Source organism: Octopus sinensis, linkage group LG3 (assembly GCF_006345805.1).
Source record: "Octopus sinensis linkage group LG3, ASM634580v1, whole genome shotgun sequence".
NCBI classification, from domain to species: Eukaryota; Metazoa; Mollusca; class Cephalopoda; order Octopoda; family Octopodidae; genus Octopus; species Octopus sinensis.
This window is the reverse complement of record NC_042999.1, coordinates 134,956,596-134,983,558: the sequence shown is the minus strand read 5'-3', so window position 1 is coordinate 134,983,558 and position 26,963 is coordinate 134,956,596. Positions and strand designations below refer to the sequence as shown.

The 26,963-nt window shown below is 38.2% G+C and overlaps 1 protein-coding gene across 4 annotated transcripts in view; it reads left to right on the top strand.

Moving 5' to 3' along the window:
* The window catches only part of LOC115209823 (peroxisomal multifunctional enzyme type 2), a 73,965-nt gene extending 51,799 nt beyond the window's left edge, over positions 1–22,166 (top strand). For 2 of the 4 annotated variants that reach the window (XM_036501353.1, XM_036501351.1), the window contains 6 exons: positions 320–406; positions 705–794; positions 5,343–5,487; positions 6,880–7,010; positions 10,553–10,735; positions 10,789–11,290. In XM_036501353.1, coding sequence (XP_036357246.1) covers positions 320–406; positions 705–794; positions 5,343–5,487; positions 6,880–7,010; positions 10,553–10,642 — 543 coding nt within the window. In that variant the 3' untranslated portion in view covers positions 10,643–10,735; positions 10,789–11,290. Of the gene's footprint in view, positions 1–319; positions 407–704; positions 795–5,342; positions 5,488–6,879; positions 7,012–10,552; positions 10,736–10,788; positions 11,291–21,980 lie in introns of those variants that run through there. The other 2 variants (XM_036501352.1, XM_036501354.1) reach the window with 2 other exon arrangements.
* Positions 22,167–26,963: the final 4,797 nt, after the last annotated feature.

Sequence of the window (26,963 nt, the reverse complement as noted above, 5' to 3'; positions counted from 1 at the left end):
GTGTCCAAATGCAGCTTTGTAGCATTACCTATGTCCCTCTGTAGCTGTCTTTAAATATCGTAACATTTGCCCCACTGTAATTTGTTGAAATGTAGCTTAGTAGCACTCTATTTGTCCCACACTAATTTTGTCCAATATTAGCAACTGTGTTCAACTATTTTTTGTGGTAATATATCTGCCCATGTATTCCATAAGCTAATTACATTTCTGTTTTGTCATTCTACATTACCATAAAAATCCTAACATACTCTTTCTTTTAAAATAATCTGCCACCCATCTCTTTCAAATTTATATTACATAGTTCTATTTCTTCTTTCAGTCACGGTTTTCTAAACCATTTTTACCAGGGCAAACTCTGCGAACAGAAATGTGGAAAGTTGATTCTGGTGTTCATTTCCAATGCTCGGTGAGTTCTTCCAGAAGGTTTAATTATACACAAAGAACTACAGTGATATCAGGTTAAGTAGAAGAACTATTAACTACAAAATCAGGTGATAAAACAAATTTACAGTGCTCAGACCATACACCCTCACGAATAAAATCTACAATGCACTAACCATCTAAGGGGAGAGATGCTTCTCAAATATCTGATGTCTTGAAAATCATAACCTCTTTTTAATAAATGATGTCCATCTTCTGTTTTTGTCATTTTTACTGTCTGTTTACAACCTGAAATTTAATATTTTATTATTTGACTATTTCAGATTGTGGAAACTGGGCAAATGTGTATGACTGGAGGTTTTATAAATGTCCACTCTTTTCCTGAAACAGGAGTAACTACTGAAAAACAACAGGTAAGTGATGTTATTTCTTTTCTTTATTTTTGTTGTTATATTGATTCTCCCGACTTGAAGCACGTCGGATGATCTCATGCTCTGTGCTCATGTTAGATATAATATTCCCCTGTTAGACCCCTGTTTGGTCACGTAATTAACAGAGAAAATTATCTGTCTCGCACACCACTCCAGCATGCTACACTGTCGTCCTGCTAACTCAGCAATTAACCACGACAACAGCACCAGATGCATTTCACTTAGGGCATTTCACCTTCAAGGCATTTCACACACTGCAACCCTGCAGGAAGATCTTTCATATCACTCACTCGCTCACCTGAGCTTATTTTACAGTCAATTTCAAAACATGCACCTGCACTCCTGTATACACCCTCACGTGCACACACATGCTCATTTGCTGTACTGCCCAGTCACTGACTGCACACATTTTGGCATGCAAAGCAACACTGCTATTCGAACTAATCGGAATAGAAATCTGTCCTGTATACACTTCAACGATCCTCTCTCCTGATATGCCAAATTTCTCCTTTACCATGCATTTCTTTGTCTCCTTTGATCGGTCATTTCCTTACCAGGAAGCTCACTGGCAGAGGGAGTGTGTAGTGAATCTTGCATGCATAAAGTAGATTCGATCCACCATAGCCAAATTTAAATCAACACTGCTACAGAACTTTTCCCATGGTGGAACAATGGTTTTTCTCTGACTGCAGTTTTACATTTCCCAGATGCCTTTAGCTAGGCCGAAATAATGTCTTCACTACTTGACCCTTTCTAACCTCTTCTACTTCACCAAAAGCTAGAATAGATAACAAGACCTCCAACTAAATCTATTGTTCTCAATGATATATCTATCCTTCTGGATCTTTATATAAGCAAGCACACCCCAAGCAAAATTCGGTTTAGTCACCAGCCGGTGATGATGACTCAACCAAGTTCATCACAGTCGTGACAACTCAACGAGGTCTGGCTGACCAGCCTTAGTCAGCGAGAGAAATGAAGTTTACTGACAGACAACACCCAACACTTCTCTCTAGCTCTAATTCCGTTCTCTTACAACATCATTCTATCTGTCTCAGCAATTACTACTAAACAATGAAAAGGATACAAACGCAAACTTTACTTTCGCATGCTTTTGGATTTATCAACCTACTCGTTGAGGCAAGGTATTTGTAACGTAACGGTAAATAAATATTTCCTTAAAATTTCATGCATTGTTCATCTTTCACATTCTACAACATGCAATAATAACAACAACTTATCGTCACACCAGCTGACCACGACAAATCAATATCGGCCGTTATAATTGGTGACCCTCAACTTCAACAATTTTTGCCGTTACAATCGGTGACTTTGTAAAAAGAGAATCTATGCCTTCTGAAATTGCATTACAAACCGTTACAAACTGGCAACCCCAACGTTGCACCATAACAAGCTACAAAAATTAAACTTCATCGCTTACAACTTGGTGAGCCCGTGTAAAGAGAATTGATACCTCCCGATGCTACATGCCGTTGCATTTTTACTGATTCGAACTAAAGAACTAGAATATCTACAGTCGCTAAACCAAAGAAAAAGAATCCGTCACCACCAAGATGCATCCTCCATCGACCTACTGCAAAAAGCACTATATTGCAATGCAGTCTACGATGCACTTCACAACAATGCAACACAGCTGACGAACAAGGTATTCACCTACAGGCCCAGAAACTAACTGGAAGAAGATATGGAAGCCCGCACGTGCAACCTTTTCAGCACACATGCTTTTCGTCTCGTCCTGACGTACAAACCCTGCATTGTCTATGAACTTTTTCACATACATAAGACTTTCACATAGACTTACACAAATCTTTTTCTTTGCATGCACATTTTTTTTTCATTTTCAGCAGTGGACTTTTAACAAAGGACACTATTTTCAGTTTAGTTAGCTATTTTTCGCTTTTTTTATTGTTCTGTTTGCACTGCACATTCACTTTGAAAATGTTTGCATTGTGGCATACACACACACACATGCACCTATCCTGACAGCCTGGCCTTGCACACGCATCGGCACACATTGTTACACACACACAAATGCTATCTCTGTCACATTCATGCACCACACATGCCTTCCTTGCTTGTTTTCCATGCTCAATGTGCCCTTGTAGACACAATTCATCTCTGTAAGACCCTAGGTTGGTCACGCATGCATAGAGAAACTTGTTTGTCTTTCACAACACGCCAGCATGCCACACTTTCGTTTCTGCATGATCGAGGCATATAATACTCCATGCACTGGCTGACAGCCTCAGCCTTACTGCATTAATCACTAGCATTAACCTCAGCTTTTCAAGCTCTATGTGTAATATATTCTACAGAAATGGGACAATTAACATTTTGGGTAATATCCAGGTGGATTTAAGGACTTCATAGTCTCTTATTCACTAAGTATTTTGTAGTTATCTCAAGCTCCTGGATTGTAAAAGCATAACATCTGAATGTGATTTTAATGTTCATGAATCAAAGAGACTACAATTCATGTTAATGTTATCATCATCCTCAAGTTTATGGGATGCATATCCATGCATAATCTTTTTGGTTATGTCTCTCTTCTAGGTCTTTGTTTAGGTACTGTAGTTCAGCAATTTCAGGATCATATATGTCATATGGAAGTGAAGAGTTCTTGAGGCGTTTATTCTGACCCATAGAATGTTATCTTTGCTTTTAAGCTCTCAAAAAAAATCACTCCAGGTTTCATATTCAAATTTGAGTTTCTCATAAGCTTTAATGCACTAAAATTTTTTTCTGAATATGCACTGTTGAAATTGGGTTGTGTTTAACTCTTTAGCATTCAAACCGGCCATATCAAGCCCAAATATTTTACCTGTTTAATGTTTAGACTGGCCAGATCTGGCCTCTTACATCTACCCTACAATATCATTCTAAAAATATACAATTACATTATCAAAATCTCAGAGCTACAAGATAATGTATGATTAACACAAAACAGTGTGAATAAATAAGCATTACACTTGACAGAATAATCTGAATGCTTAAGGGTTGATATCCCCATTCATCTTTTATGGCATCAAATACAGTATTTATTTCTGTTGTTGTTTAGCAGATTCTGTCTGATACCATACAATACTTGTAGGCTGTCTGGACAGATCTTAAAACTCTTCCTCCCTCTTTTCTTCTGAGTTAGAGCCTGCTAATATCACTGTTTCTGTGGAAGCTTCTCTTTGGCAGATTTTAATATCTATGGAGTGGATTTTCTTAATAGATCATTCAAATATCTCAGACGTTGGTATCAGTACAATTTTTGCAAATACTTTACCAAGTCTGGCATGATGTTCTTTAGTGACTCAATCTTTGTTTATAGAACCTTTGTGTGATATATCTTTGTCAATACTTAGATGTTTGCAGCACTTATTGTATGGGACAGAGGTGATAGAGACCATTGAGGTAAAGGTTTTGGGTTTTTAGGAAACAGATTCTCTATGTTCAGCTTTCAATATAAAATTATTGTGGTCTGCATTGGCAAAAAGTCCATGAGCTTAGATAAGTGTGTATGCTTTAGGAGAGAAGAGCCAACTCCTGTTTGAGACTGACTTTTGGTTGATAAAAAGAAATAATTTCTATCAGGCAAAAATGAGAAAAAAAATTATCTTTTGCTTTCATAGATGAAGAGTCAATCTCAAAAGAGCAGATTCTTCTTGCTATGGCATATAATACTTATGAACTTACATTTATATATAACTAAAGAAGGAAAATGCACACAATTTATATATTTTTAATATATTTTAAAGGATAGAATATTACGATATTCTATTAGTTTCATGTTTTGGTAATCATGACATTGAAATCAGTGAAAATATTGCAATTTTGTGTTATCTTATAGAGTTTTTAGTCCATGTTGCTTGTATGAGAGTTTGTTTCTAAATGAACCAGCATGGGGAAAAATCTAAGGGGAGGTAATTGGTGATTGTTATTATTGGAGACAGGAGAGGTAATTGCACATTTTTTGGTTGGTACACTGATCACTAGACAGAAATGAATTGTGGGTAAAATTCAAAGAACAAAGGAACAAGCAGAGGGCAGGTAGGTCCATCCATCCATACTTATATGTATACATGTAAGTACAGATGGATGGACCTACCTGCCCTCTGCTTGTTCCTTTGTTCTTTGAATTTTATCCACCATTCGCTTCTAACTGATGATCTCTAAATAACATTTGTGAAGTTTTTTCAGTTTTAATAGTATACTGTATTTTACTCTGCCTTTGGTATTCGAGTACTATTTTCTCTATCTTGTTTTGTACTTGTGTATTCACATGCATGTGTACACACACACACACATATGACATGGTCATACTTTTTATACTTTTTAATTGATTAATATTTACAATTGTAGTCTTTGTAAGCATGCTTATTTTGCCAACCCAGATGGCATAACTCTGATATACACTCATACAAACTTACATGCAACTCTGTTTTAATTTGTTATTTTCTAAATCTTTTAATTGCTATACCTGTTGAAAGACAATTTCCTTTTTTGTTTAATCTCTGCCAGATTAATGTAACCAATTTGAAGAGTGACAATCTGTTCAAAGAGCTAGCAATCCATTTACAAAACAAGCCTCAAATAATGACCAAGATCAATGCTGTTTTTCTTTGGAATATTACAAAAAATGGCAATGAACCTGTGTCACAGTGGAGTAAGTTGTCTCTTTGTATTGTGTTGTAACAGATCAGACTGGTTTACGTTGTTATGACATAGACAGCTGATTTCTGTCATGACATGTTTGTTTATGTTAGTGTTGTGACAGTTTGCTGTGATGTGCTTGGTGTGTGTGTGTGTTGTGTCATGACTGTTGGCTGTGTGTTGTGTGGTGATATGACTGGGGAATGCTATGATATGGATGGTCGGTGTGTTATAACAAAATTGGTTAGTATGTGTTGTAATGTGATTGGTTGGTTCTTTGAGCAGAATAATTAACTTAAGTAGGGATCTTATGAGCCTCATTGGTTTGTGTATTCCCTATCTTAAAGGGAGAAGGAAGTTAATTGAGTAAAGTTTTGTTCTTACATTCAACAATTTTCAGGACTACATAAGAGCTCCTTCACTGACTTATGTAACTCCTTATAGTGAAGAGAAAAAAACCTAGCATGATAAAGGCTGACTTGGGACTAAATGACAACATCAACTGCACTAAGCATGCATTTGTAATGAAATGGCGTAATACATTTACTAACACAGCTTCTGTTTGCGACTATTGTCACCTATATTGTATTATCATCATTGTCACAATACTGTTTCCAATACCATACAAATGCTCCTTACACTATATCAGTAATGCCACAAATATTATTATCAGTGCTTTCTCTAATACAATATCAATACTACTGAAAGTACCCTACTAAATTCACAATAATGCTGTATGTGTTTTGTTTGGTCTCTTTCACATCTCCAAATCCAACTGATATATACATTACCAACTTTGTGGATTATTCCATATTCCCACTGGGGCCAAAGTGGCTGGACAGTGCAACATAAGATAGTCTATATCTTGTGTTTTTGGATATCTGATATGTTGGGCATATTAGAGATTTAGAATAAACTCATCTAATATTGGTTAGTTACTATTCTGATGTGGCCTGACCTCAGCCTGTTTGCATTTAGTTTAAGTGCCTCAATAATTCCTGAAAGAAAAGTGGAAAACCAAGACTGATTCTGACCTGATGTCCAGATGAGGAAGTCAATCCTATTCTCAGACACAGACACATACCTCCAAGACTTATAAAACACTGGGAATACAGTGTTTTGTCCGTCTTAAAGCAGCAAGCTGACAGAATTGTTAGCATGCCAAGTGAAATACTTAGTGGTATTTTGGCCATCTTTATATTGTGAGTTCAAATTTTACCAGGGTTGATTTTGCCTTTCATCCTTTTGAGGTCAATAAAATAAGTATCAGTTGAGTATTGGGATTGATTTAACCAATTTAATCCCTCCCCACAAACTGCTGGCTTTGTGCTAAAATTTGAAATCAATATTATAACCAATACTATGAAGATACTCAAATCATTGCCATCACGCTTTATCATTTCAGCATTAGACCTGACACCTAGTGGAGGAGGTATATACCATGGTGCCCCTAAAGACAAGAAAGCTCAGTGTACTCTGGTAACAGATGATGATGTCTTACTTCAGCTGTTTCGGCGAGAGATTAATCCACAAAAGGTGAGTACAGATTATATATATATATATATATATATATATATAGAAGACACTCACCCAAAGTACCACACAGTGGTACTGAACCTGGAACCATGTGGTTGAGAAGCAAACTTCTTACCACACAGCCATGTCCACAACTACAAGTTCCTGGCTTTGGGTAAATGAAAATACAGGAGGATCAGTTAATTATCATTTTATTAAACATATTCCCTTTTCAGATTCACACACTTATCCCAGTGGTCATTCATTTTTCTAAGCCCTGTAAAAGAACTCAGAAGGTTTGGTCTCCAACCAGGCTTTTTGCAATGCCCTTAAAGCCAGGAACTTTCCAACAACCCCTCGTATGTTAACCAAGATTTTAGAATACTTCTCCCCTCTCTCCATTATACCCATCATATATACATTATCATAATAGAATTGAGATCCTAAGATGAAGGTGCTACATAAAAAGCATTGATGTGGATGCTGGCACCGGTTCCACATAAAAAGCACTGGTGCTGGTGACATGGAAAAAGGACTGGTATGGGTGTTACATAAAAGCACTGGTGCTGGTACCACATAAAAAGTACTGGTGATGATGCCACATAAAAAGCATCAAGTACACTTTGTAGAGTGGTTGGCATTAGGAAGGGCATCCAGCTACAGAAACCAAGTCAAAACAGATTATTGAACTTGGTGTGGCCCCTGGCCTTGCCAATTCCTGTCCAATCTCTGCCAGCATGAAAAATGCACATTAAATGTTGATGATGATGTTCATGATAATTTGTAATTTACATCTGCATATTCTGTATTTCTTAATTTTCTGCAATGAATATACTGGATTTATCAGTTGACTGGGATCATTGCATTGAAGAGAATAAGTGTCTTTAACAAAGAGTTTCAGGCCAGTTCTGATGAAATAGATCTATCATCATCATCATTGTTCGACCGTGGTCGAGACAATGGAATAGATCTATGGCTTGCATAGTGATTTGGCTGTTAGACTTAGTTTCTTTGTTGGCAATAGTTGGGTTGTAATTAAAAATTGAGGAGACAGTGTTGTGCTGTAGGATAACATAGAGGATGATATTTGTGGTTCTCATTCCTATGTCATAATGCCAGCTCACAGTGCTTCTATTACACTTATCTCTTTTATCTTTCATCTTTTACTTGTTTCAGTCATTAGACTGTGGCCATGCTGTGGCATCACCTTGAAGAATTTTTACTCAAATGAATTGATCCCGGTACTTATTTTTTTTTATAAGCCTGGTACTTATTCTATCAGTCTCTTTTGCTGAACTGCTAAGTTATTGGAATGTAAACACCCCAGCACTGGTTGTCAAGCGGTGGTGGAGGACAAACACAAAGGCATACACACATTTAACGTCTGTTGTCCATGCTGGAATGGGTTGGATTGTTTGACTGGACTGGCATGCTGGAAAACTACACCAGACTCCAGTTTGATTTGGCATGGTTTTCTACAGCTGAATGCCCTTCCTAATGCCAACTACTCCGAGATGCCATTTGCTTGACACTAGGGTGCATTTACGTGTCACTGGCACAGTTGCCAATTTGCATGACACCAATATCTGCCAAAACTGTGATTTTGCTCAGCTTGCTGGGTCTTCTCAAGCACAACAGAATGCCAAAGGTCTTGGTCATTGTCTCCGTGAGGCCCAGCACTCAAAAAGAACTCAGCTACTTTGCCTCCATGAGGCCCAACACTCGAAAGAAACTCAGCCATTTTGCCTCCATCAATGCTTGAATGGAACTCATCCACTTTGCCTCTGTGAAGCCCAGTGTTCAAAAGATGTTCTCTACGTGCCACCAGCTTGGGTGCACTTGGCTTGACGGGTCCTCTCAAGCACAGCACATCACCAAAGGTCTTGGTCACTAGTTATTGCCTCTGTGAGGCTCAAAGTTTGAAGATCATGCATCACCACATTGTCTCATGTCTTCCTGGGTCTACCTCTACCTCAGGTTCCCTCGACAGTTAGAGATCAGCACTTCTTTATACATCTGTCCTTGTAAATATGCATCACATGACCATACTAGTGCAGTCATCTTTCTTGCACACCATATCTGATTCCTCTTATGCCTAACTTTTCTCTCAAGATACTTACACTGTGTCAAACATGTACACTGACATTGCACATCCAGTGAAGCATACTGGCTTCATTTCTCTCAAGCCTACACATGTCCTCAGTTGTCATAGCTCATGTTTCACTGCCATGCAGCATAGCTGTTTGCACACAGGCATTGAACAATCTGCCTTTCACTCTGAGAGAGAGGCCCTTTGTTTTCAGCAGGAGTAGGAGCTCTGAACTTTGCCCAGCTTAATATCATTCTCACAGCTATGCTCTTGGAGCATCCACCTCCATTACTAACTTGGTCACCTAGATAATAGATGCTATTTACTACCTCTAGCTTGCTTCCCTGGCAGTTGATGGAGTCTATTTTCTGTGCATTTTCAGTGTTTATTGTTCCTGTGCATCTTCCACATACAAAAGCTAGTTTCCCTCTTAACCTTCCTCTGATGTTGCTGCACCGTTTGTGTCCAAAGCTTACACTGAATGCATCTTATGGAGTTTCTACCTACACCTTTTATATATGTGTATATATGTGATGGGCTTCTTTCAGTTTCCATCTACCAAATCCACTCACAAGGCTTTTGTTGGCCCAAGGCTGTAGTATTTAGAAGACACTTGCCCAAGGTACCATGCAGTGGAACTGAATCTGAAACCATGTGGTTGGAAAGCAAACCTCTTACCACACAGCCATACTTGCATCTGTTATATGTTATAATTATAAGCTAATGAAGATTCCTCTACGTGATTGCTTGGTGTTTAAGAAATAGCAGCCAAATAGCAAATCTCTCTCAAACCATCTGTACCACTTTAAAAAGAGGCACATTGGATAATGATGTGCTACACACTGTATCTAGAAAAATATTTAAAAGGCACTTGTACCAGTCACATGTACAAGCCACCTGTGCTGGTGACATATAAAAGGCACTCACTACACTCTTAGAATGATTGATGTTAGGAAGGGCATCCAGCCATAGAAACCAAACCAGTACGAGTTCCAGTCAAACCGTCTAACCCATGCCAGCATAGAAAACGGACGCTAAATGATGGTAATGATCATATCTAGAATGTCTTTAATCATAGGTTTACTGGATTGGGGCTGACATGGAGTTATGCAGCAGCAGCAGTCTCTATCAGCCTCTCTCTCTTCTTCAGTCTCTCAATCTTGTATCAGAACTGGAAAGAACCAAAGAAAGCCAAATTGTTGGATTCTTTCCAACCATAGAAGAATTAAAACAGTTCTTCTTCTTGACCTTGAAATTAAGTTATCAACAAATGAGAGAGTTTGATAGATTATTGTTTACCAGCCATTTTACAATTTATTGTAGATAACTATGGTCTTTCTTTTTTTTTTCTCTCTCTTTCCTTCCTTTTGTCTTTCCTCCTTTCTTCCTTATTTTCATTTCTTTCTTTTTTCTTTCTTTTGTTTGTTTGTTAGCTTGTTTGTTTCATTCATTCATTCATTCATTATTTTTTCAGGCCTTCTTTTCTGGGAAACTGAAAGTATCTGGGAATATGCTGTTGAGCCAACGTTTGTCCAAACTCTTTGAGAACATAGCAAATCTGTAATGTTGCTTAACATTTCAAACTATAAGATCATTTCTTGTTTCTGTTTGATTCCTACATATTACAGATCTAGGTTATAAAGAATAGTTTTGTTTTATAACCCATGCTAGCATGGAGAACGGACGCTAAATGATGATGATGATGATGAGATATATATATATATTTCATGTGTGACAGTATGTTTAGCTAAATATAACTAAATCCTGGACTTCATGATTGCAGAGTAAATAGCTTTATCATTCAGCCATGCCACACACACACACACACACACACACATCCTCAAAAAAGGCATTACTAAAATAAAAATTTTCGTTTATTTTACAAAACATATCATAAATAAAAAAAATAAAAATGCATTAACATAGATATTTTTCAAGTTGCTGTCAATCAAATAATTATTTTCACATAATTTTTACCTTCTCAAGTTAATTTTTTATGTCTTTGATTCCCAAAGTTTAAGGACCACCTTTTTCTTCCTTCAATTATAAGAATATTTTTATAAAAATTTAAAACAAAATGCAAAAAAACCACTTCAAGAAGAAAAGAGAAGAGTTTTTGCAAATGATTAAATTTAAATCATAAGATAAGAATGTATAAAATTGTTTTTTTTTTGTGAAATATGTTATGTTTAATTAATAAATCTTATTAAAACCCCTAAGTCTGGTTGTCTTCAATTGTAATGCAAAATGTCTTGTTGAAATGATGTGAAAATTTATGTCATAAGGAATAGCAAATATTGAGAGAAACAATTTGTTTTTGATCATAATAATAATAATGAAATTATTGTATACAGTGTTCAGGTGCACTACAACTTGTCAAAAGTGCATGTAAAGCATATGCAGTAATGAACAAATGCCTGGAAAGTGAACAGTGTATGAGTCAGATACATGCTTGCATGTGTAGTGTTGGCGAATCTCAGGAAGCATGGAAGTTTTAAAGGATGCAATGCTCCAACAGCTAACAACTGATGTTGGCAACTCTTAGCGTGAAAAAATGTTTCCGAAAGTCATGGGAGCTGTGCTATTTTCTTACTTTGTAAACATGTCCACGGGTGTTAGACAACTGGAGTTTGAAAAGGTGCTCAGAGTTATTGTTAGTAAGATGGTTAGTAATTTTATGGGTGTCTGCCAAGTCAGTTGCCAGATGTTGGAGTTTCAGAGAAGTAAGGTGTTCAGAATATGCAAATGCCTGATGGAGGGTATTCTTTTGGCTGCACTTCGCTGAACGGTTTCCAGACGATTAATATCCTGGGCAAGATAGGGGTTCCAGACCGGTGAGGCCGCACCATAGCTATATAAAGCCTCAGATAACCGGAGAGTGGCTCACAAAGGACTTGGTAAGTGATGCTAAGACACCCTCAGCCTTGGCAATTTTAGCAGTGTGTTTTGTCCAATGCAAATCGCTGTCAACAATAATGCTCAGGTCACGTTCACAAGAAGACTTTTTGAGATTAGTGTTGTGGAGGGAGTAAGTAGATGCTGGGTTTTTCCCTCCCAAAATGCATGGTGGTACATTTGTCCACAGCCAGCATAAGTTGCCAGTCCATGATCCATTGTTGCATTGTGTCCAGGTCTGATTGCAATAAAGATCTATAGTATACAGGATCTGTCCTCTTTATTTCGAGGTACAGCTTGATGTCATCTGCATATTTCAGCACTGTGGCATTCTTTAAGTTGGCATCTATATCATTAATATATGCAACAAATAAAAGGGGGCCAAGAACAGATCCCTGTGCTATACCAGATGTCATCTCATAGGGTGAAAAGTGCTGTCCTAGAACTGTGACAACCTCTTTTCAGCCGATAATGGACTTCAACAAGTTATAGAGATCATCTCTTACACCCATTGCAGAGAGTTTCACTATAAGTCTTTTGTGTGGCACAGAATTAAAATCCTTAGCAAAGTCCAGGTAAACAACATCTGCCCAGGAGCCGCCATCAGTGATTCGAGTAATGTCCTCAAGAAACTCGATGAGTTGATTACAGCAGCTAGAGTTAGGAATAAATCCAAATTGTGACGGTTGGATGAGGCTGTGAGATTTCCAGAAGTTCCAGAGGGTTTCTCTGACACAGGATTCCATCAGTTTGGCGATGCAGCTAGTAAGACTGACAGGGCGATAGTTGACAGGCGATGTGCGGTCACCTTTTTTGAACAGAGGGATGACACTGACAGTTTGCCACTGATCTGGAGTGACAGAATTGAAAGAATAGTGAAAGTTGGTTGAGAAGAAAGTACCCACTGCGTTTTATAAACGCCCATCTTCATGATTTGTAAAAAAATTCTTTTAAACCGGAAAATGATTATTTTAATAAAAAAAAAAGCTAATTTAGTGTTGTGGTTTATTACCTCCGCCTTCGTTAAGGCGGAGGTATTGTTTTCAGTCGTGTTTGTTTGTTTGCTTGTTTGTCCGTAGACAAGATATCTCAAGAACCACTGGATAGATTTGGATGAAACTTTCAGGGATGTTTGATCTCATGACTGGCATGAACTAATTAGATTTTGGGATCAATCCGGTACCGGACAAAGATTCTGGATTGTTTTTCCTATTTTTTTTTTTTTTGCTTAATTTTTGAGAACGGTCGGATTCTCGTTTGTGAGAGCAGTCGAGTTCATTTCAGATATTCTCATTTTAAAAATCATTTCTGGCTAATCGTTGAGAGGATGTTGGCGTTGCCTTGGCGGGCGTTGGTTTTTGCAGGCGGTTTGAGTTGTTTTTGTTGTGTTAGACGTAAGTCATGTTAAAATTGTTGTTATTTTGAATTGTTGTTTTTTTTCCCATTGTGGGGAAAAATGGAGAAAACGCCAGCAGGTGGCCACAGTTATGCGGCTGCAGCTGAAAAAGGGATAGACGCGGAAACACAGGAAGTACGTGAAATAAAGGTTGAATCACGAAAAATGAAGGAATGCGAGAAGTTACTGGAAAGAGACGGAAATACACTGAAATTAATGCCGCCTGTGGAACTAACAACCGACGTTATGAAAAAAACGATGAAGATAGCAACAAGAAAAATAGAAATAGCTACAATAGAGTGCGAGTTAAATATAGTTTCCAGAAGGAATTATTAAAAAGTTCAGTGGAATATTGGTATACACGCACAGAATATTATGAGTTCAAAAAGGTTTACATTATGGTAGTAGGTAAGTTCAAACTGACCTGGTCCACGGTATGATTGATTGATTCTAGTTTCAGCTCACGAGCTGTGGCCATGCTGGGGCACCGCCATTTGGTGTTGCTACATGGTTTTACTTCACGAATGCTTTTTAGCAACTGCCATTTGGTGCATGAGAGAGTTCGATGCAGCTGCCCTCATCTGCACCTCCTGCCGTGAAGTTGGTTCATCTGGGATACCTGACAAGAAGAGATCCAGTTTCATTTTAAAGACATCTGCATCCACCCCATGCAGGTCTCTTAGGTTCTTCGGGAGGATATTGAAGAGCTGTGGGCCTCGGAAGCCCAGGCTATCACAGTATCTTGTCCTACATCTTGATGGCAAATTTGGAGTCCTTGGCACCACGCAGTGGCGCCCAGTTCTGGCATTTGTGTAACTCTCGATGCCAAAGTTTGGGACAAGTCCTTCCAGGTATACCAATATTCCACTGAACTTTTTAATAATTCCATCTGGAAACTATCTTTAACATTGCCTTGAGAATGTATATATATGTTGTAATATTTTGTGCCCAATATTTTTATGAACTTGTTAAACTTTTTTATGACCTTAACATGTTCTTGTTACCAAAGACTGTATATATGTATTGTAGCATTTTGTGACAACCAATAATTAACACAACCAAACTTTTACATGTTACTTTTGACAATATTTTTCTAAGGAGTGAAACCGGAAAAGTAAATAAACATCTTTTAAAATTGCATTGTATTTTCAAACCTTCTTTCGTATATGTATATATATATATATATATATATATATATATATATATATATATATATATATATATATATATATATATATAACGGACCTTGGACAAGATGGAAGAATGCGGTTGAGAGGAAAGTGACCTGGGCTGAGCTGTGGAATGCTGAGCCTCACCGCATTAAATTCTTTAAATGCTTCCAAACCCATCAAATCTGCACACATGGGGCATACCAGAGACACCGGCATGCGCGTTGTGTTCCAAGCAAGGTACCCTGGAACACATTCTCAGCTGCTGTACGGTGGCACTTGGAGAAGGACGGTACCTGGAAGCATGACCAAGTCGTTAACACTATCGCTGAAGCCATCAGAGCGGGACTCGTGTGGGCGAAGCGGTTCCGACCCTCCAAGAAAACCATCGCTTTTGTCAGAGCCGGGGGAACAGCCAACCCCTGCCAGAAAAAACATCGGTGGGCATCCTAACATCTGCAAGAGACTGGCAGCCACTAGTGGATCTTGAGCGTCAGCTGAAGATCCCTGGCTACATTGCGGTCACCATTCTGCGACCAGACATTGTCCTTGTGTCTGAGTCCACCAAGCAAGTGGTGCTGCTGGAGCTGACTGTCCTATAGGAAGATTGCCTGGAAGAAGCTTTTGAGAGAAAGCTCTCCTAGTACGTGGGTTGGTTGGAGAGCGAGGTGTCTCCCAGTGGAGGTTGGGTGCAGGGGTTTTGCATCCCGTTCCCTGACCAGAGCTGTCAGCAGTTTGAGCATCGAGGGAGTGAGAAGGAGGAAGATAATCCGCAGTACCACAGATGCAGCTGAGAGGGTCTCCAGAAGGGTGTGGATCAAAAGTGGAGAGCCATGGGGTAGCTAGCTGGCCATCTGGACACAAGCTGGGGTCTGATGAGCACCAGCTGGGTCACCCGGAGGAGAGTGTATGATGTTGAAAGACCCGAAACACCCGATGTGTGTCCAGATGTATCAGTCATTGATGTATGCAGACAAATATATATATATATATATATATATATATATATATATATATATATATATATATATATATATATATCTGTGTGTGTGTGTATGTATATATATATATATATATATATATATATATTACTCTTTTACTCCCTTTTACCTAACCTCTAAGCTAGGGACGTAAACACACCAACATCGGTTTCTAAGCGGTGGTGGTGGGGAACAAACACAGACACAAATATACACACACACACACATATATATGTATACATACATACATACATACATACATATATATGCATACGTATACATACATATACATACACAAATATGTCATATTGAAAGTAATAGAAACGGAACTTATATATATATATATATATATATATATATATATATATATATATATATATATATATATATATATGTATGTATATATATATATATATGTACATACATACAAAGTGAAACTGTTAATAGTTTCATTATTAAAAGTGAAAGTAATATTTCACATTACAATAGAGATGTTATTGTTTCACATTTGACACGTAATACTGAAGTAGTGTAAGAGATAAGAGATTGCTCCCGGCTCGCATTAGGCAAGAAGTTGAACATGTTTTTGGTTCATCCATGACGCTGCATTGACCCCGAGTAAGGCATATGTAAAATTTGAATGAAATTGGTTTGGTAGTTCTTGAGTTTTAGTGATGCACACATACACAGAGACAGACAGACATTCTCACTTTTATTTATATAGATTCCAGTGCACCATCAGTGATTTTGTTGCTTATGGATAACGCAATGCCCTGTTTATATGTTAATCCGTGCAAAGATTGTTTTTGAATTACAGGCGCAGACGTAATACGTTTTATACGTGTTTTTGAATAGCCAGTCTGTGCTTTCACTGTCAAGGCGCGTGGTTTAGTGGTTTAGGGGATTCGGGTCACGATCGTAGTGTCATAGGTTCGCTTCCCGCGCGTTGTGTCCTTGAGCAAGGCACTTTCATGTTGCTGCAGTCCACTCAGATGGCAAAAATTAATAGTACTTGTATTTCAAAGAACCTTCCTTGTCATACTCTGTGTCACGCTGAATCTCCCTGAGAACCACGTTAAAGGGTACGCGCGTCTGTGGAGTACTCAGCCACTTGTGCGTTAATTTCACGAGCTGGTTGTTCGGTTGATCATATCGACTGGAACACACGTTGTCGTTACCGACGGAGAGCCAGGCTATGTCTGTCACTCTGTAATAGCTTTAGCTTAAACATACGGTCTCATATCAGCTCACTTGCTAAACAAGTACATCTCCGGAATAAAAGAATTGTAGATGGTTTGATATTTTATTTCATTTTGCTTCTGAGAAATAAATAGTCTCTAAATAGTCAGCACCCACTCCTTTGTGGCTCTCTTGGCATTTGCTTCTCCATTTTGAGCTCACAACGCCCTAGTGGGTGCTGCCGCCCTGATTAAGAACCGTTGATATAGGGTGTTACAAATAGATAATATTGGTTTCACATTTTGGCAAAAAGCCAACAATTTCGGGGATGGGATGTAAATCGATTACATTGACCCCAATGATCAACTGGTACTTATTTTCTCGACTCCTAAAGGATGAAAAGAACAGTTAACAGCGGTGGAATTTGGACTCAGAAAGTAAAGACAGACGGAATTCCGACAAAGCGTTTTGCCCGAAGTGCTAACGATTCTACCAGCTCACCACCTTAATATTAATAATAATCTTTTCTACCAAGGGCACAAGGCCTAACATTTGGTGGAACGGGATAGTCTACATCGACCCCAGTGCTCGACGGGTACTTATTTTATCGACTCTGAAAGGATGAAAGGCAAAGTCAACCTTGTCGGAATTTGAACTCAGAATGTAAAGACGAACGAAATGCCGCTAAACATCTTGCCCGACATGCTACTGATTCTGCCACTTCGCCACCTTAATAATAGTATTAATGGTTTTAAAATTTGACACAAGGTCAGCAATTTCGGTAAGAGGTTAAGTCGGTTATATCGATCTCTGTGCTCAACTGATACTTAATTTATCGAACCTGAAAGGATGAAAGGCACAGCTTACCTCGGTGGAATTTAAACGCAGAACGTTTAAATTCTTTATTGCCCACAAGGGGCTAAACACAGAAAGGACAAATAAAGACAGACAAACGGATTAAGTCGATTATATCGACCCCAGTGTGTAACTGGTATTTAATTTATCGACCCCGAAACGGTGAAAGGCAAAGTCGACCTCGGCGGAATTTGAACTCAGAACGTAATGGCAGACGAAAGCATTTTTCCCGGCGTGCTAACGATTCTGCCAGCTCGCTGCCTTGCAGTTAGATAATATTGACACGACAGCAGCGTATTCAGATCACGTGCCTCAGCGGTTGGCCGAAGATTTTTGGTTTCTATTACACAATATAAATCCATTCACTTCCTGTTGGCACAGATCGGCAGTTGATTAAACTGAATCAAATCCGAAAAGATAAAAAGCAAAGCTGACCTCCAAAGTATTTGAACCCGACCATTTAGCTCCGGCCTTAGAGTTGCTGACGCCCGGGCAGGCTGAACTTCGGCTTGTAGAAGCTGAATGTCGTGGGAATTTTCTTTGTCACTCCTTCCTTGCACATGGTACCCCGGGTGACTGCTCGAGTTGCCGGCGCCTTGAGCGGGACCTGCTACCATCTCACCGTTATATGTAAAAAACATTTTTACATATTTTCCGTTATTCCTTGTGAATCACGTGAACAGGCATAGGAAAACAAAACAAAACATGCAAAGAAAACAATAGTTCTTTTCTTTAAAATTATTGCTATCAGCCAAAAGAAATCATTTTATGAGTTAACAGTTGATATTCAACTTTTTTTCTTTCTCAATATCTCACTGTCTTTTGTATGATTTATATCTTCTTTTTTTTTTTTGATTTTTGATTTATCTTACTTTACAAGTTAGCTTTTCTATATCTTGTGAGTTAGTGTGTGACTTCAAAAATATTGTCATCACATGACCGAACACGTGCTTATCCGTTGAATATTAATAAACCCCGCGCTGTTTTCTATTTCTAATTGAGGAAGTACAGATAACTGACATTTCTCATGAATTTCACACTAAATTCTTGGCTTCGACCACGCTGCAATTTGAACTTAAGAGATAAAGCATTTTGTAACCAATTGTAACCGTGTAATTGATAATATACATTGGTAATAAGTTTGGTGGAGGTAGGCGGAGAGCTGGCAGAAACGTTAGCACGCCGGGCGAAATGCTTAGCCGTATTTCCTCTGCCGTTACGTTCTGAGTTCAAATTCCGCCGAGGTCGACTTTTCCTTTCATCTTTTCAGGGTCGATTAATTAAGTACCAGTTACGCACTGGGGTCGATGTAATCGACTTAATACCTATGTCTGTCCTTGTTTGTCCCCTCTGTGTTTAGCCCCTTGTGGGCAATAAAGAAATAGGTAATAAGTTTGAAGGTGGGTAGCGAATGACGACATAGTAATTTCAGGATTCTTGAAATAAATTGACGGAAGGCATAGTTCGTATTTAACATAGCATTTAATTAACAGTTATGAATTATTACAACTGCGATGAATTGGTCTGTTAGAGAATCGCTGATTGTTGTTGTTGTTATTGTTGTTGTAGAAGGCGTACTATTAGTTGTCTGGGAAGATAGTAACAGTGAATTAAGGCTCAGTCGAGATTTGTCTTCGATAACAAGTTAATAGTTTTCTAGTGGCCGATGGAGGCACGATATATATATATATATATATATATATATAGAGAGAGAGAGAGAGAGAGAACAAGAAAGAGAGAAAGTGAGAGAGGCTATTTTGAGAGAGGGAGATGCTATATTTGTAAAGACAGAATAAGAAGGATGTTACATCTCTGATATTGCCGAGGAAAGAAGGATTATTCTGTTACAAGAGTCTTTTATTTATACCTGTGCTAAAGTTAGAATCAAGCCAATCTATATACTACTCAACTTTTCTGATTGCTTTCTTGTCTATCATTTAATACAGCTATACTGGCACATAATGGGAAAATACTGTGAATTAAGGGACCTCTGAAGTGTGAATACAAACGGAATAAAACAAGTTTCGTATAAATTGGACCACGGATTCCTGAGATATGGTTTTTTTAGGGTATTTATAAGTACTCAAAACGGTGCATAATGGGAAAATACTCCGAAAATAACATAACCCTGAAAGGGAAGAGATTCTAACGTTTCGATTACAGACATTATGATCAATGCCTTCTGTATTTTGAAGGCAAACTTCACGACCTGGGCGAAAGTTTTAGTGATTTTAACTTGCCAACGAAAACATACGAGTTGTTTTTACAGTAAATGTTTCTATTAAACACAATATTTTAATCATTTGAAAAATATTTTTAAGTGTATGTGATTTCAAAAATACAAGTTATTTTTACAGTATTTATATTTTAGCTTTCTTTAAACAGACAATATTTTAATTTTTTAGAAATTATTTTCAAGTGAATACCATTACAAAAATATTTTTTGGCTTATTTAAAAATATTACATTTTATGCCAGTTTACAGTTACTACTACTACTACTACTACTACTACTACTACTACTACTACTACTACTACTACTACTACTACTACTACTACTACTACTACTACTATCAAAACGGCTTTTCACCTTAACGGAGTTTTTTGCACCAGCAATACTCAAAGAACTAACAGAAACTACCAAGAGTTAGTGATCACATCAGCATTAGGCTACTCACAAAGCATCCACAATAAGCAGTTTGAAGAGGAAGCTGATACTTTGATGATCTGTTTAGCAGCAGTTGCATGACAGTGCTTTTCCAACGCACGGATGGTCTTCTTCACTTCAGATACAGGTGTCATGCTTCTGGCTGTCGCATACTACGACGTGTTCAGCAAAACACACCGTGATGTATGCCAGTCTGAAGACTGAGCCAATCTACAGTGCGCTGGCTGTGAGACAATGCAGCAGTGTTAGTGATTTTCTACGCATTGACTGAGTAATGTTAGAAGATTCTCTGCAGTAGGCGAAACCAAATTGTTTTAGCTGTACATAAGTTAGACCAGAACATTGCCTCAGCAGTGATGAAACTGACACAGAGCTTAGGCTTCGCACAAAAGCTGAAGGATGCAGAGGTCAGCTTTGTATACTTAATGTACAGCTCAAAGATTAGCCATACAAAAATCATTCTTGACCTAAGGTGGGATCTGTTTGGCAAACATAGTAGAATGCAGCAAATTGTCTCCTTCAGTTGGTTCCTTGGAGAAGTATGTTGAACGTGTCCACATACAAAGTAGAGTTTGGTGTCAAGACACTGTGAGTTGACAATGTCCGTTCAACTCATTAAAATATGGCTTTTAACAGAATGATCATGGTTAGATACTAACTGCCAACACAAAGGTTCCATCCGCATTGTAAATCAGGGTTGAGTTGGTCATATATACCTGTATAGAGCTAATAGCACAACCCAGAGGTGTTCATGCAATTGACACAACTTAGTTTGTACAGATCTTCGTTAATATGGAAGTAACAGTGAAAATACCACGGAGTGTAGTGCGGAAAAAGGGCATTAACAGTAATGATGAAGGTCAATAAAAAGTACTATTTCTGAAAGATATACACCTAATAGATCTATTGTAATATCTACATCAGATAGCTAACACGGTTGCTTTTTTGTTTTAAGAACCCACACCTATAAATTCAAAGGACTTGCAATATATATAATGCAACAAATATAAGGACAATGATTTTCATTAGCTTTGTTATTTATCTATAAACAAGAGTCCTTATTTTGAGGCTTTTACTGGATCCCTTGATTAAGACTTCATAGAATTAGCATACTGAAGTTTCTAAATTTTCTAGAAGCGGAGATAGCACTATGTATTTTAAGGTAGCTATTTTGACATTCCAAAATGGCTGCTATGTGGTTGTCTATGATAATGCTGGGATTGATTTTCAGATTCTACATTCTCTGATTGTTCTAAAAATGTACAAGTTTACTCTCTCTTTTACTCTTTTACTTGTTTCAGTCATTTGACTGTGGCCATGCTGGAGCACCGCCTTTAGTCGAGCAAACAGACCCCAGGACTTATTCTTTGTAAGCCTAGTACTTTTTCTATCGGTCTCTTTTGCCGAACTGTTAAGTTACGGGGACGTAAACATACCAGCATCGGTTGTCAAGCGATGTTGGGGGGACAAACACAGACACACAAACACACACACACATATATATATATACATATATACGACAGGCTTCTTTCAGTTTCCGTCTACCAAATCCACTCACAAGGCTTTGGTCGGCCCGAGGCTATAGTAGAAGACACTTGCCCAAGGTGCCACGCAGTGGGACTGAACCCGGAACCATGTGGTTGGTAAGCAAGCTACTTACCACACAGCCACTCCTACGCCTATACGTTTGCTTATTTCTAAAAGATTTGCGCGAAATTATTTTTGTTAACACAGAGAACCTAACTATTATTCTTTTTTTCAGTGAGAGGAGAGGAGGATCGGGAAAGATAGGTGCAGTTGCTGGGTCGTACTGGAAACCAGGCTCTGACTTTCAATTTCTTCTTCGTTTATAATTTATTTATTTATTCGTTATTTATTTCGTTACCAAATGCAAACTGCCTTTTCCGTTGAAGTATGTAAAAACACGTGATCGCATTCAAGAAGAAAACAAAACAAAACAAAACAAAACAAAACGTTCTCAGCAAATAACCAAGACGAATATAAAATATTTGACGAGTCAACTTGATTTTTGTCTTTTCTTTTTTTTTTCTCACGCTGCTTTTGATTTTCGTCTGATGTATTTTCTAATTCTTAAGTGTTGAATACAAAGGTATAATGACCCAAATTCCAGAATACTACTCCGTCTCAACCCACTCACACGCATATAATATTATTAGCAAAAAAAACAATCTTTTTTTTTTTTATTTGTTTTAGTTATTGGACTGCGGTCATGCTCGAGCACCATCTTGAAGGGGTTAGTCGAACAGATCGACCGCAGTACTTACCTTTTAAAGTTTGGTACTTATTCTATCAGTGTCTTATGCTGAACCGCTAAGTCATAGGGGGCGTAAACAAAGAAACGACGGTTGTCAGGAGGTAATAGGGGACAAAGACAGCATAAACACAAAGACACACACACACACACACACACACACATGACGAGCTTTTTTAGTTTCCGTCAACCAAATCCACTCATAAGGCTTTGGTCACTCTGTGGCAATAGTAGAAGACACTTGTCCAAGGAGATGCACAGTAGGACTGAACCCAAGACCATATGGTTAAGAAGTAAGCTTTTTACTGACACAACCATGCTTCGAAACATACATACATACATGCATACATGCTTCGAAACATACATACATACATTATGGCTTCCCCCTCGTTATCGAGTATGGCCATTGCACGAAGCTTAACTGTTACTGGTGCTGTGATCGAATGTGACTTTTTAGCCCAGTTAAAGATCTACAATGTCTTGTACAGAATTGGTAACTAAAACCTTTACCGGTAATAGTCGGCTGTAGTTGTAACTGGGCTTCATGTACCTTTGCATGTCGTTTAAGTCCTCCTGCCGAATTACACTCTCTTCCACATGCCCGACAGATATGATTAGTATGGTATGTTACACCACCACCAGTGGCCAGGTTGTCACTCATCTGTCTCGTTTTATGACTACGAAGATGACTCATGAGTCCAGCTTTACTGAGGCAGGGTCTTGCACAGACATTGCATGTCAGAATCAAAGGAAGATCCTTCCCTTCTGGAAGTGTAACAGCGATGCCCTTCCTGACATCCCTCCTTACTTTCTCATGTGCAAATCGAGATTTCTCAAAAGTGGCTGTCCCCTCGTGCACAATCCTTCTCCACCCGCTACGATCAATAGCTATGCATTCCCATGTGTCAGGAGAGATGCAAGCATCTCTTAAGGAAGCCTTCAGCAAGTCCTTATACCTCTTTTTTGGTTTATGTGGAGGTCGTTCTCCTTTAGTACACTCTCCATAAAAGAGTTGTTTTGGCATCCTTGAATCCTTCATCCTGACCAGATGACCACTCCATCTGAGCCTTTGTTTTAACACAAGAGCTTCTATACTTTCACACCGAGAGCCTTCCAATATTTCAAGATCACTGATGCGGTCCTTCCACTTAATGATGGGACATCAATCCGTCCGTCCGTCCGTCCGTCCGCCTGTCTGTCTGTCTGTCTGTCTGTCTGTCTGTCTATCTATCTATCTATCTATCTATCTATCTATCTATCTGTCTATCTGTCTGTCTATCCATCTATCTATCTATCTATCTATCTATCTATCTATCTATCTATCTATCTATCTATCTATCTATCTATCTATCTATCTATCTATACTATAGAAGGACAGAAAACTGCGGTATTCGTCTCGAGAAAAGCATCTTGCATCGACGTACAGGGCTAAGAAGCGCAGAAGTATATTAGAAGTAGACGAGAAGCGTCCAATAGTCGCGATGGAATTAGATAAATTTAGATTTCTGCTTTGCTAAGTTTAGTAATTCTACCGCAGTTTTCCGACGCCTTCCGTCCGCTATTGATATATCATACTTTTGCGTTTTTTTGTACGATTCGTCTTTATGTGATGCTTTCTCGAAACGAATGCCGTAATTTCCAAGATTTCTACGGAATATCCATGTCCCATCATTAAGGGGTCCCTCCCCCACCACTATTCAGTGGTGCACCCTCAGATTTACAGTGATAAACTTATTCCGGAACTCCACTTTAGCAATATTACTAATTAGTACCCAGGCACCGAAGTCTGGCGACGGGCCTGGGTAAGATATACAGAATGTATATCTTAAGTAAGATATTTTGAACTAATATTGCTTCTGCCGCTAATAATGAATACACACACACACACACTCACAATTATATAACGGTATCGAATAACTATATTTGTTAGAGAGTGAGAGAGAGAGAGAAAGAGAGAAAGAGAGAGAGAGAGAGAGAAAGAGAGAAAGAGAGAGAGAGAGAGAATTAGCTTTTATCTTTTACTTGATTCAGTCATTAGACTGCGGCCATGCTGGGGGCTCCGCCTTGAAAAATTTCCAGTCGAGTGAATCAACTCCAGTACTTGTTTTTCTTCTTTTAAAGCCTGGTATTTAGGAAAAACTGACACTCTTGTTTGCCGAACCGCTAGGTTACGGGTACATATATACACACACACACACACGACGGGCTTTTAGTTTTCGTCCACTAAATCCATCCACAAGGATTTGGTTGTCTCGTGGCTATAGTAGAAGACACTTGCCTAAGGTGTCACGTAGTGAGACTGAACCTGGAACGATGTGGTTGAAAAGCAAGCGTCTTACCACAAAGTAACGTTTGCGCCTATGGAAGGAAAATAGTGAAAATTTGGAAAGAGGAAGAAAATAAAGGAGAGTAAGATTGCTTGAGGTTACGTATCAGCGTACGAAGTAAGAAGATGATCCATAACAGAACTAATGAATTTGAGGATATGATAGGGTAGTGTGTAAAGTTCAATAAGATTATCGGTATGAGAATCAGTAAAGAAAGATGAAAATTTTGAAATTTAATGAGAGAGAGAAAGAGAGAGAGAGGGAGAGAGATAGGGAGAGAGAAAGAGAGAGAGAGAGAGAGTGGGAGAGAAAGAGAGAGAGAGAGAGAAGCAGGCAGACCAGAAGGAGAGAGTTAAAAGGAGAATGAGTGAGAAATACATATAGGTATTGTCAAACTGTGAACATGCTAAAGACGAGGAAGTCGGTTCGGAGAATACAAGGTGGGCGAGTAAGTACCTGGTGTAAAGATGAAGTGCTTTTCTTAAAGCTTGTAGCTGTACAGAGAGCCATGGTATAAGATAGCTTTACAAATCAAGAGGTCCACAGAGTGGTATGATGAATTGAAATATCTAGCTACGGTTCATTGAGTGTTATCATGAAGCGCGAGGAAGTGCTTATTAAAGCGAACACCTAAACGATGGCTGGTTACGTTGCTGTACAGAGATCTATAGATTCATTCACATATAGAATATATGCTTAATGCAAGGAATTACCGTCAGTGACATGGAATTAGGCTTGGGGGCCGGATATGAGTATACTGTTGTAGATGAAGGGACAATGTAGTATTTAAAGTAATTTAGTGTATTATTTGAAGATATCGAGACGTAAGTTGATGAAAAGTTTTGTCCTACTTTGAAGGAGAGGACGGCAGTATATGTTAGAGGCCAAGCTGACGGAGGACAGGTGTTAGAAAAGGGCTATTTGAACTTCGTGGGGCTGCATTGAAGAAAAATTGCTGGAGCTTTGTCAGAGACATGGACTCAGAAGACCGTGTCGTTGATTGTTGATTCAGAGCAACATTGTATGAGGAAGAATTGGTACATTTTTTTCGATTTTGAGATAAAATCGGAATCCTTGCTACACAAAAGACGATGCTGGAGAAACTGTGAGAAGCAGACGGAAGTTATAGCATGAATAAAGTGAGAAAAAGAAAAGTTGACCAGTATATTGTGTATTAAGACAAGCTAACATCCAAATATTTAGTTTTACATCTATCTCTCTAAAGAAACGATAAGAATTAGAAGTAAATGGAATATATTCTGAAACTGAACAAATATCAAAAAACGTCACAGATTTAACTCGTGTTTGCATACACATAAATGGATCTGTCATCAGTTTTGTTGGTGACTGCTCCTGTTGCTGGATCATTGGAATGATATATTCCTTGAATGATACTGTAGTGACGATTTCTAAGGAACAACTACAACATAACCATCAGGCAGACTCAGCAAGAAATAGTTATATAAAAGAATATATAGACAATAGTTTTCAATTACCGTCGTTACTTTTCTAAAATTCTGAGCATTATTTTGAAGCCTTTATTTGGATTCCTTGATTCATAAAAACAGCATTAGTTTATTTAATTTTATAGATTGAGGAGAAACCAAGATAGTTTAAATTATGTGTTTTCGGTAGCCATTTTAAAATTTAATATGGCGGGCGTGCAGGTCTCTGAGCTAATGCCAACAATGCTTTTCTTATTCTCGATGCTCGGACGGTTCTAAAGTTTACAAACTTCGTAAACCAGAAGACATTTGAACGAAATCATATTTGATTGTTATTCCTTTTTCAGGGAGAGGAGTGGGGACTCAGGAAGACAAGCACACTTGGGAGATCTTATAGAAATCCAGACAATGGTCTTTCTTTGATGTTTTCCCATATTTATTTCTATGTCAAACCACTTACGAAACACGTGACCGTGTTTAAAAAGAAAATCGAAACAAAGGTTCCTTTTCTTAAACATTAAAAAAACATTTTAAAGAAAATAACCAAAAGAAATGCGAAATATTTTACTTAGCAACTTGATGTATGACATCTGATTTTTTTTCTCACATCATATGAGATTTTTGTCTGATTTATTATTTTTCAATTTTGTATTGCATATTGAAGTTATACTCTTATTAACATTATATCAACACGTAGTACA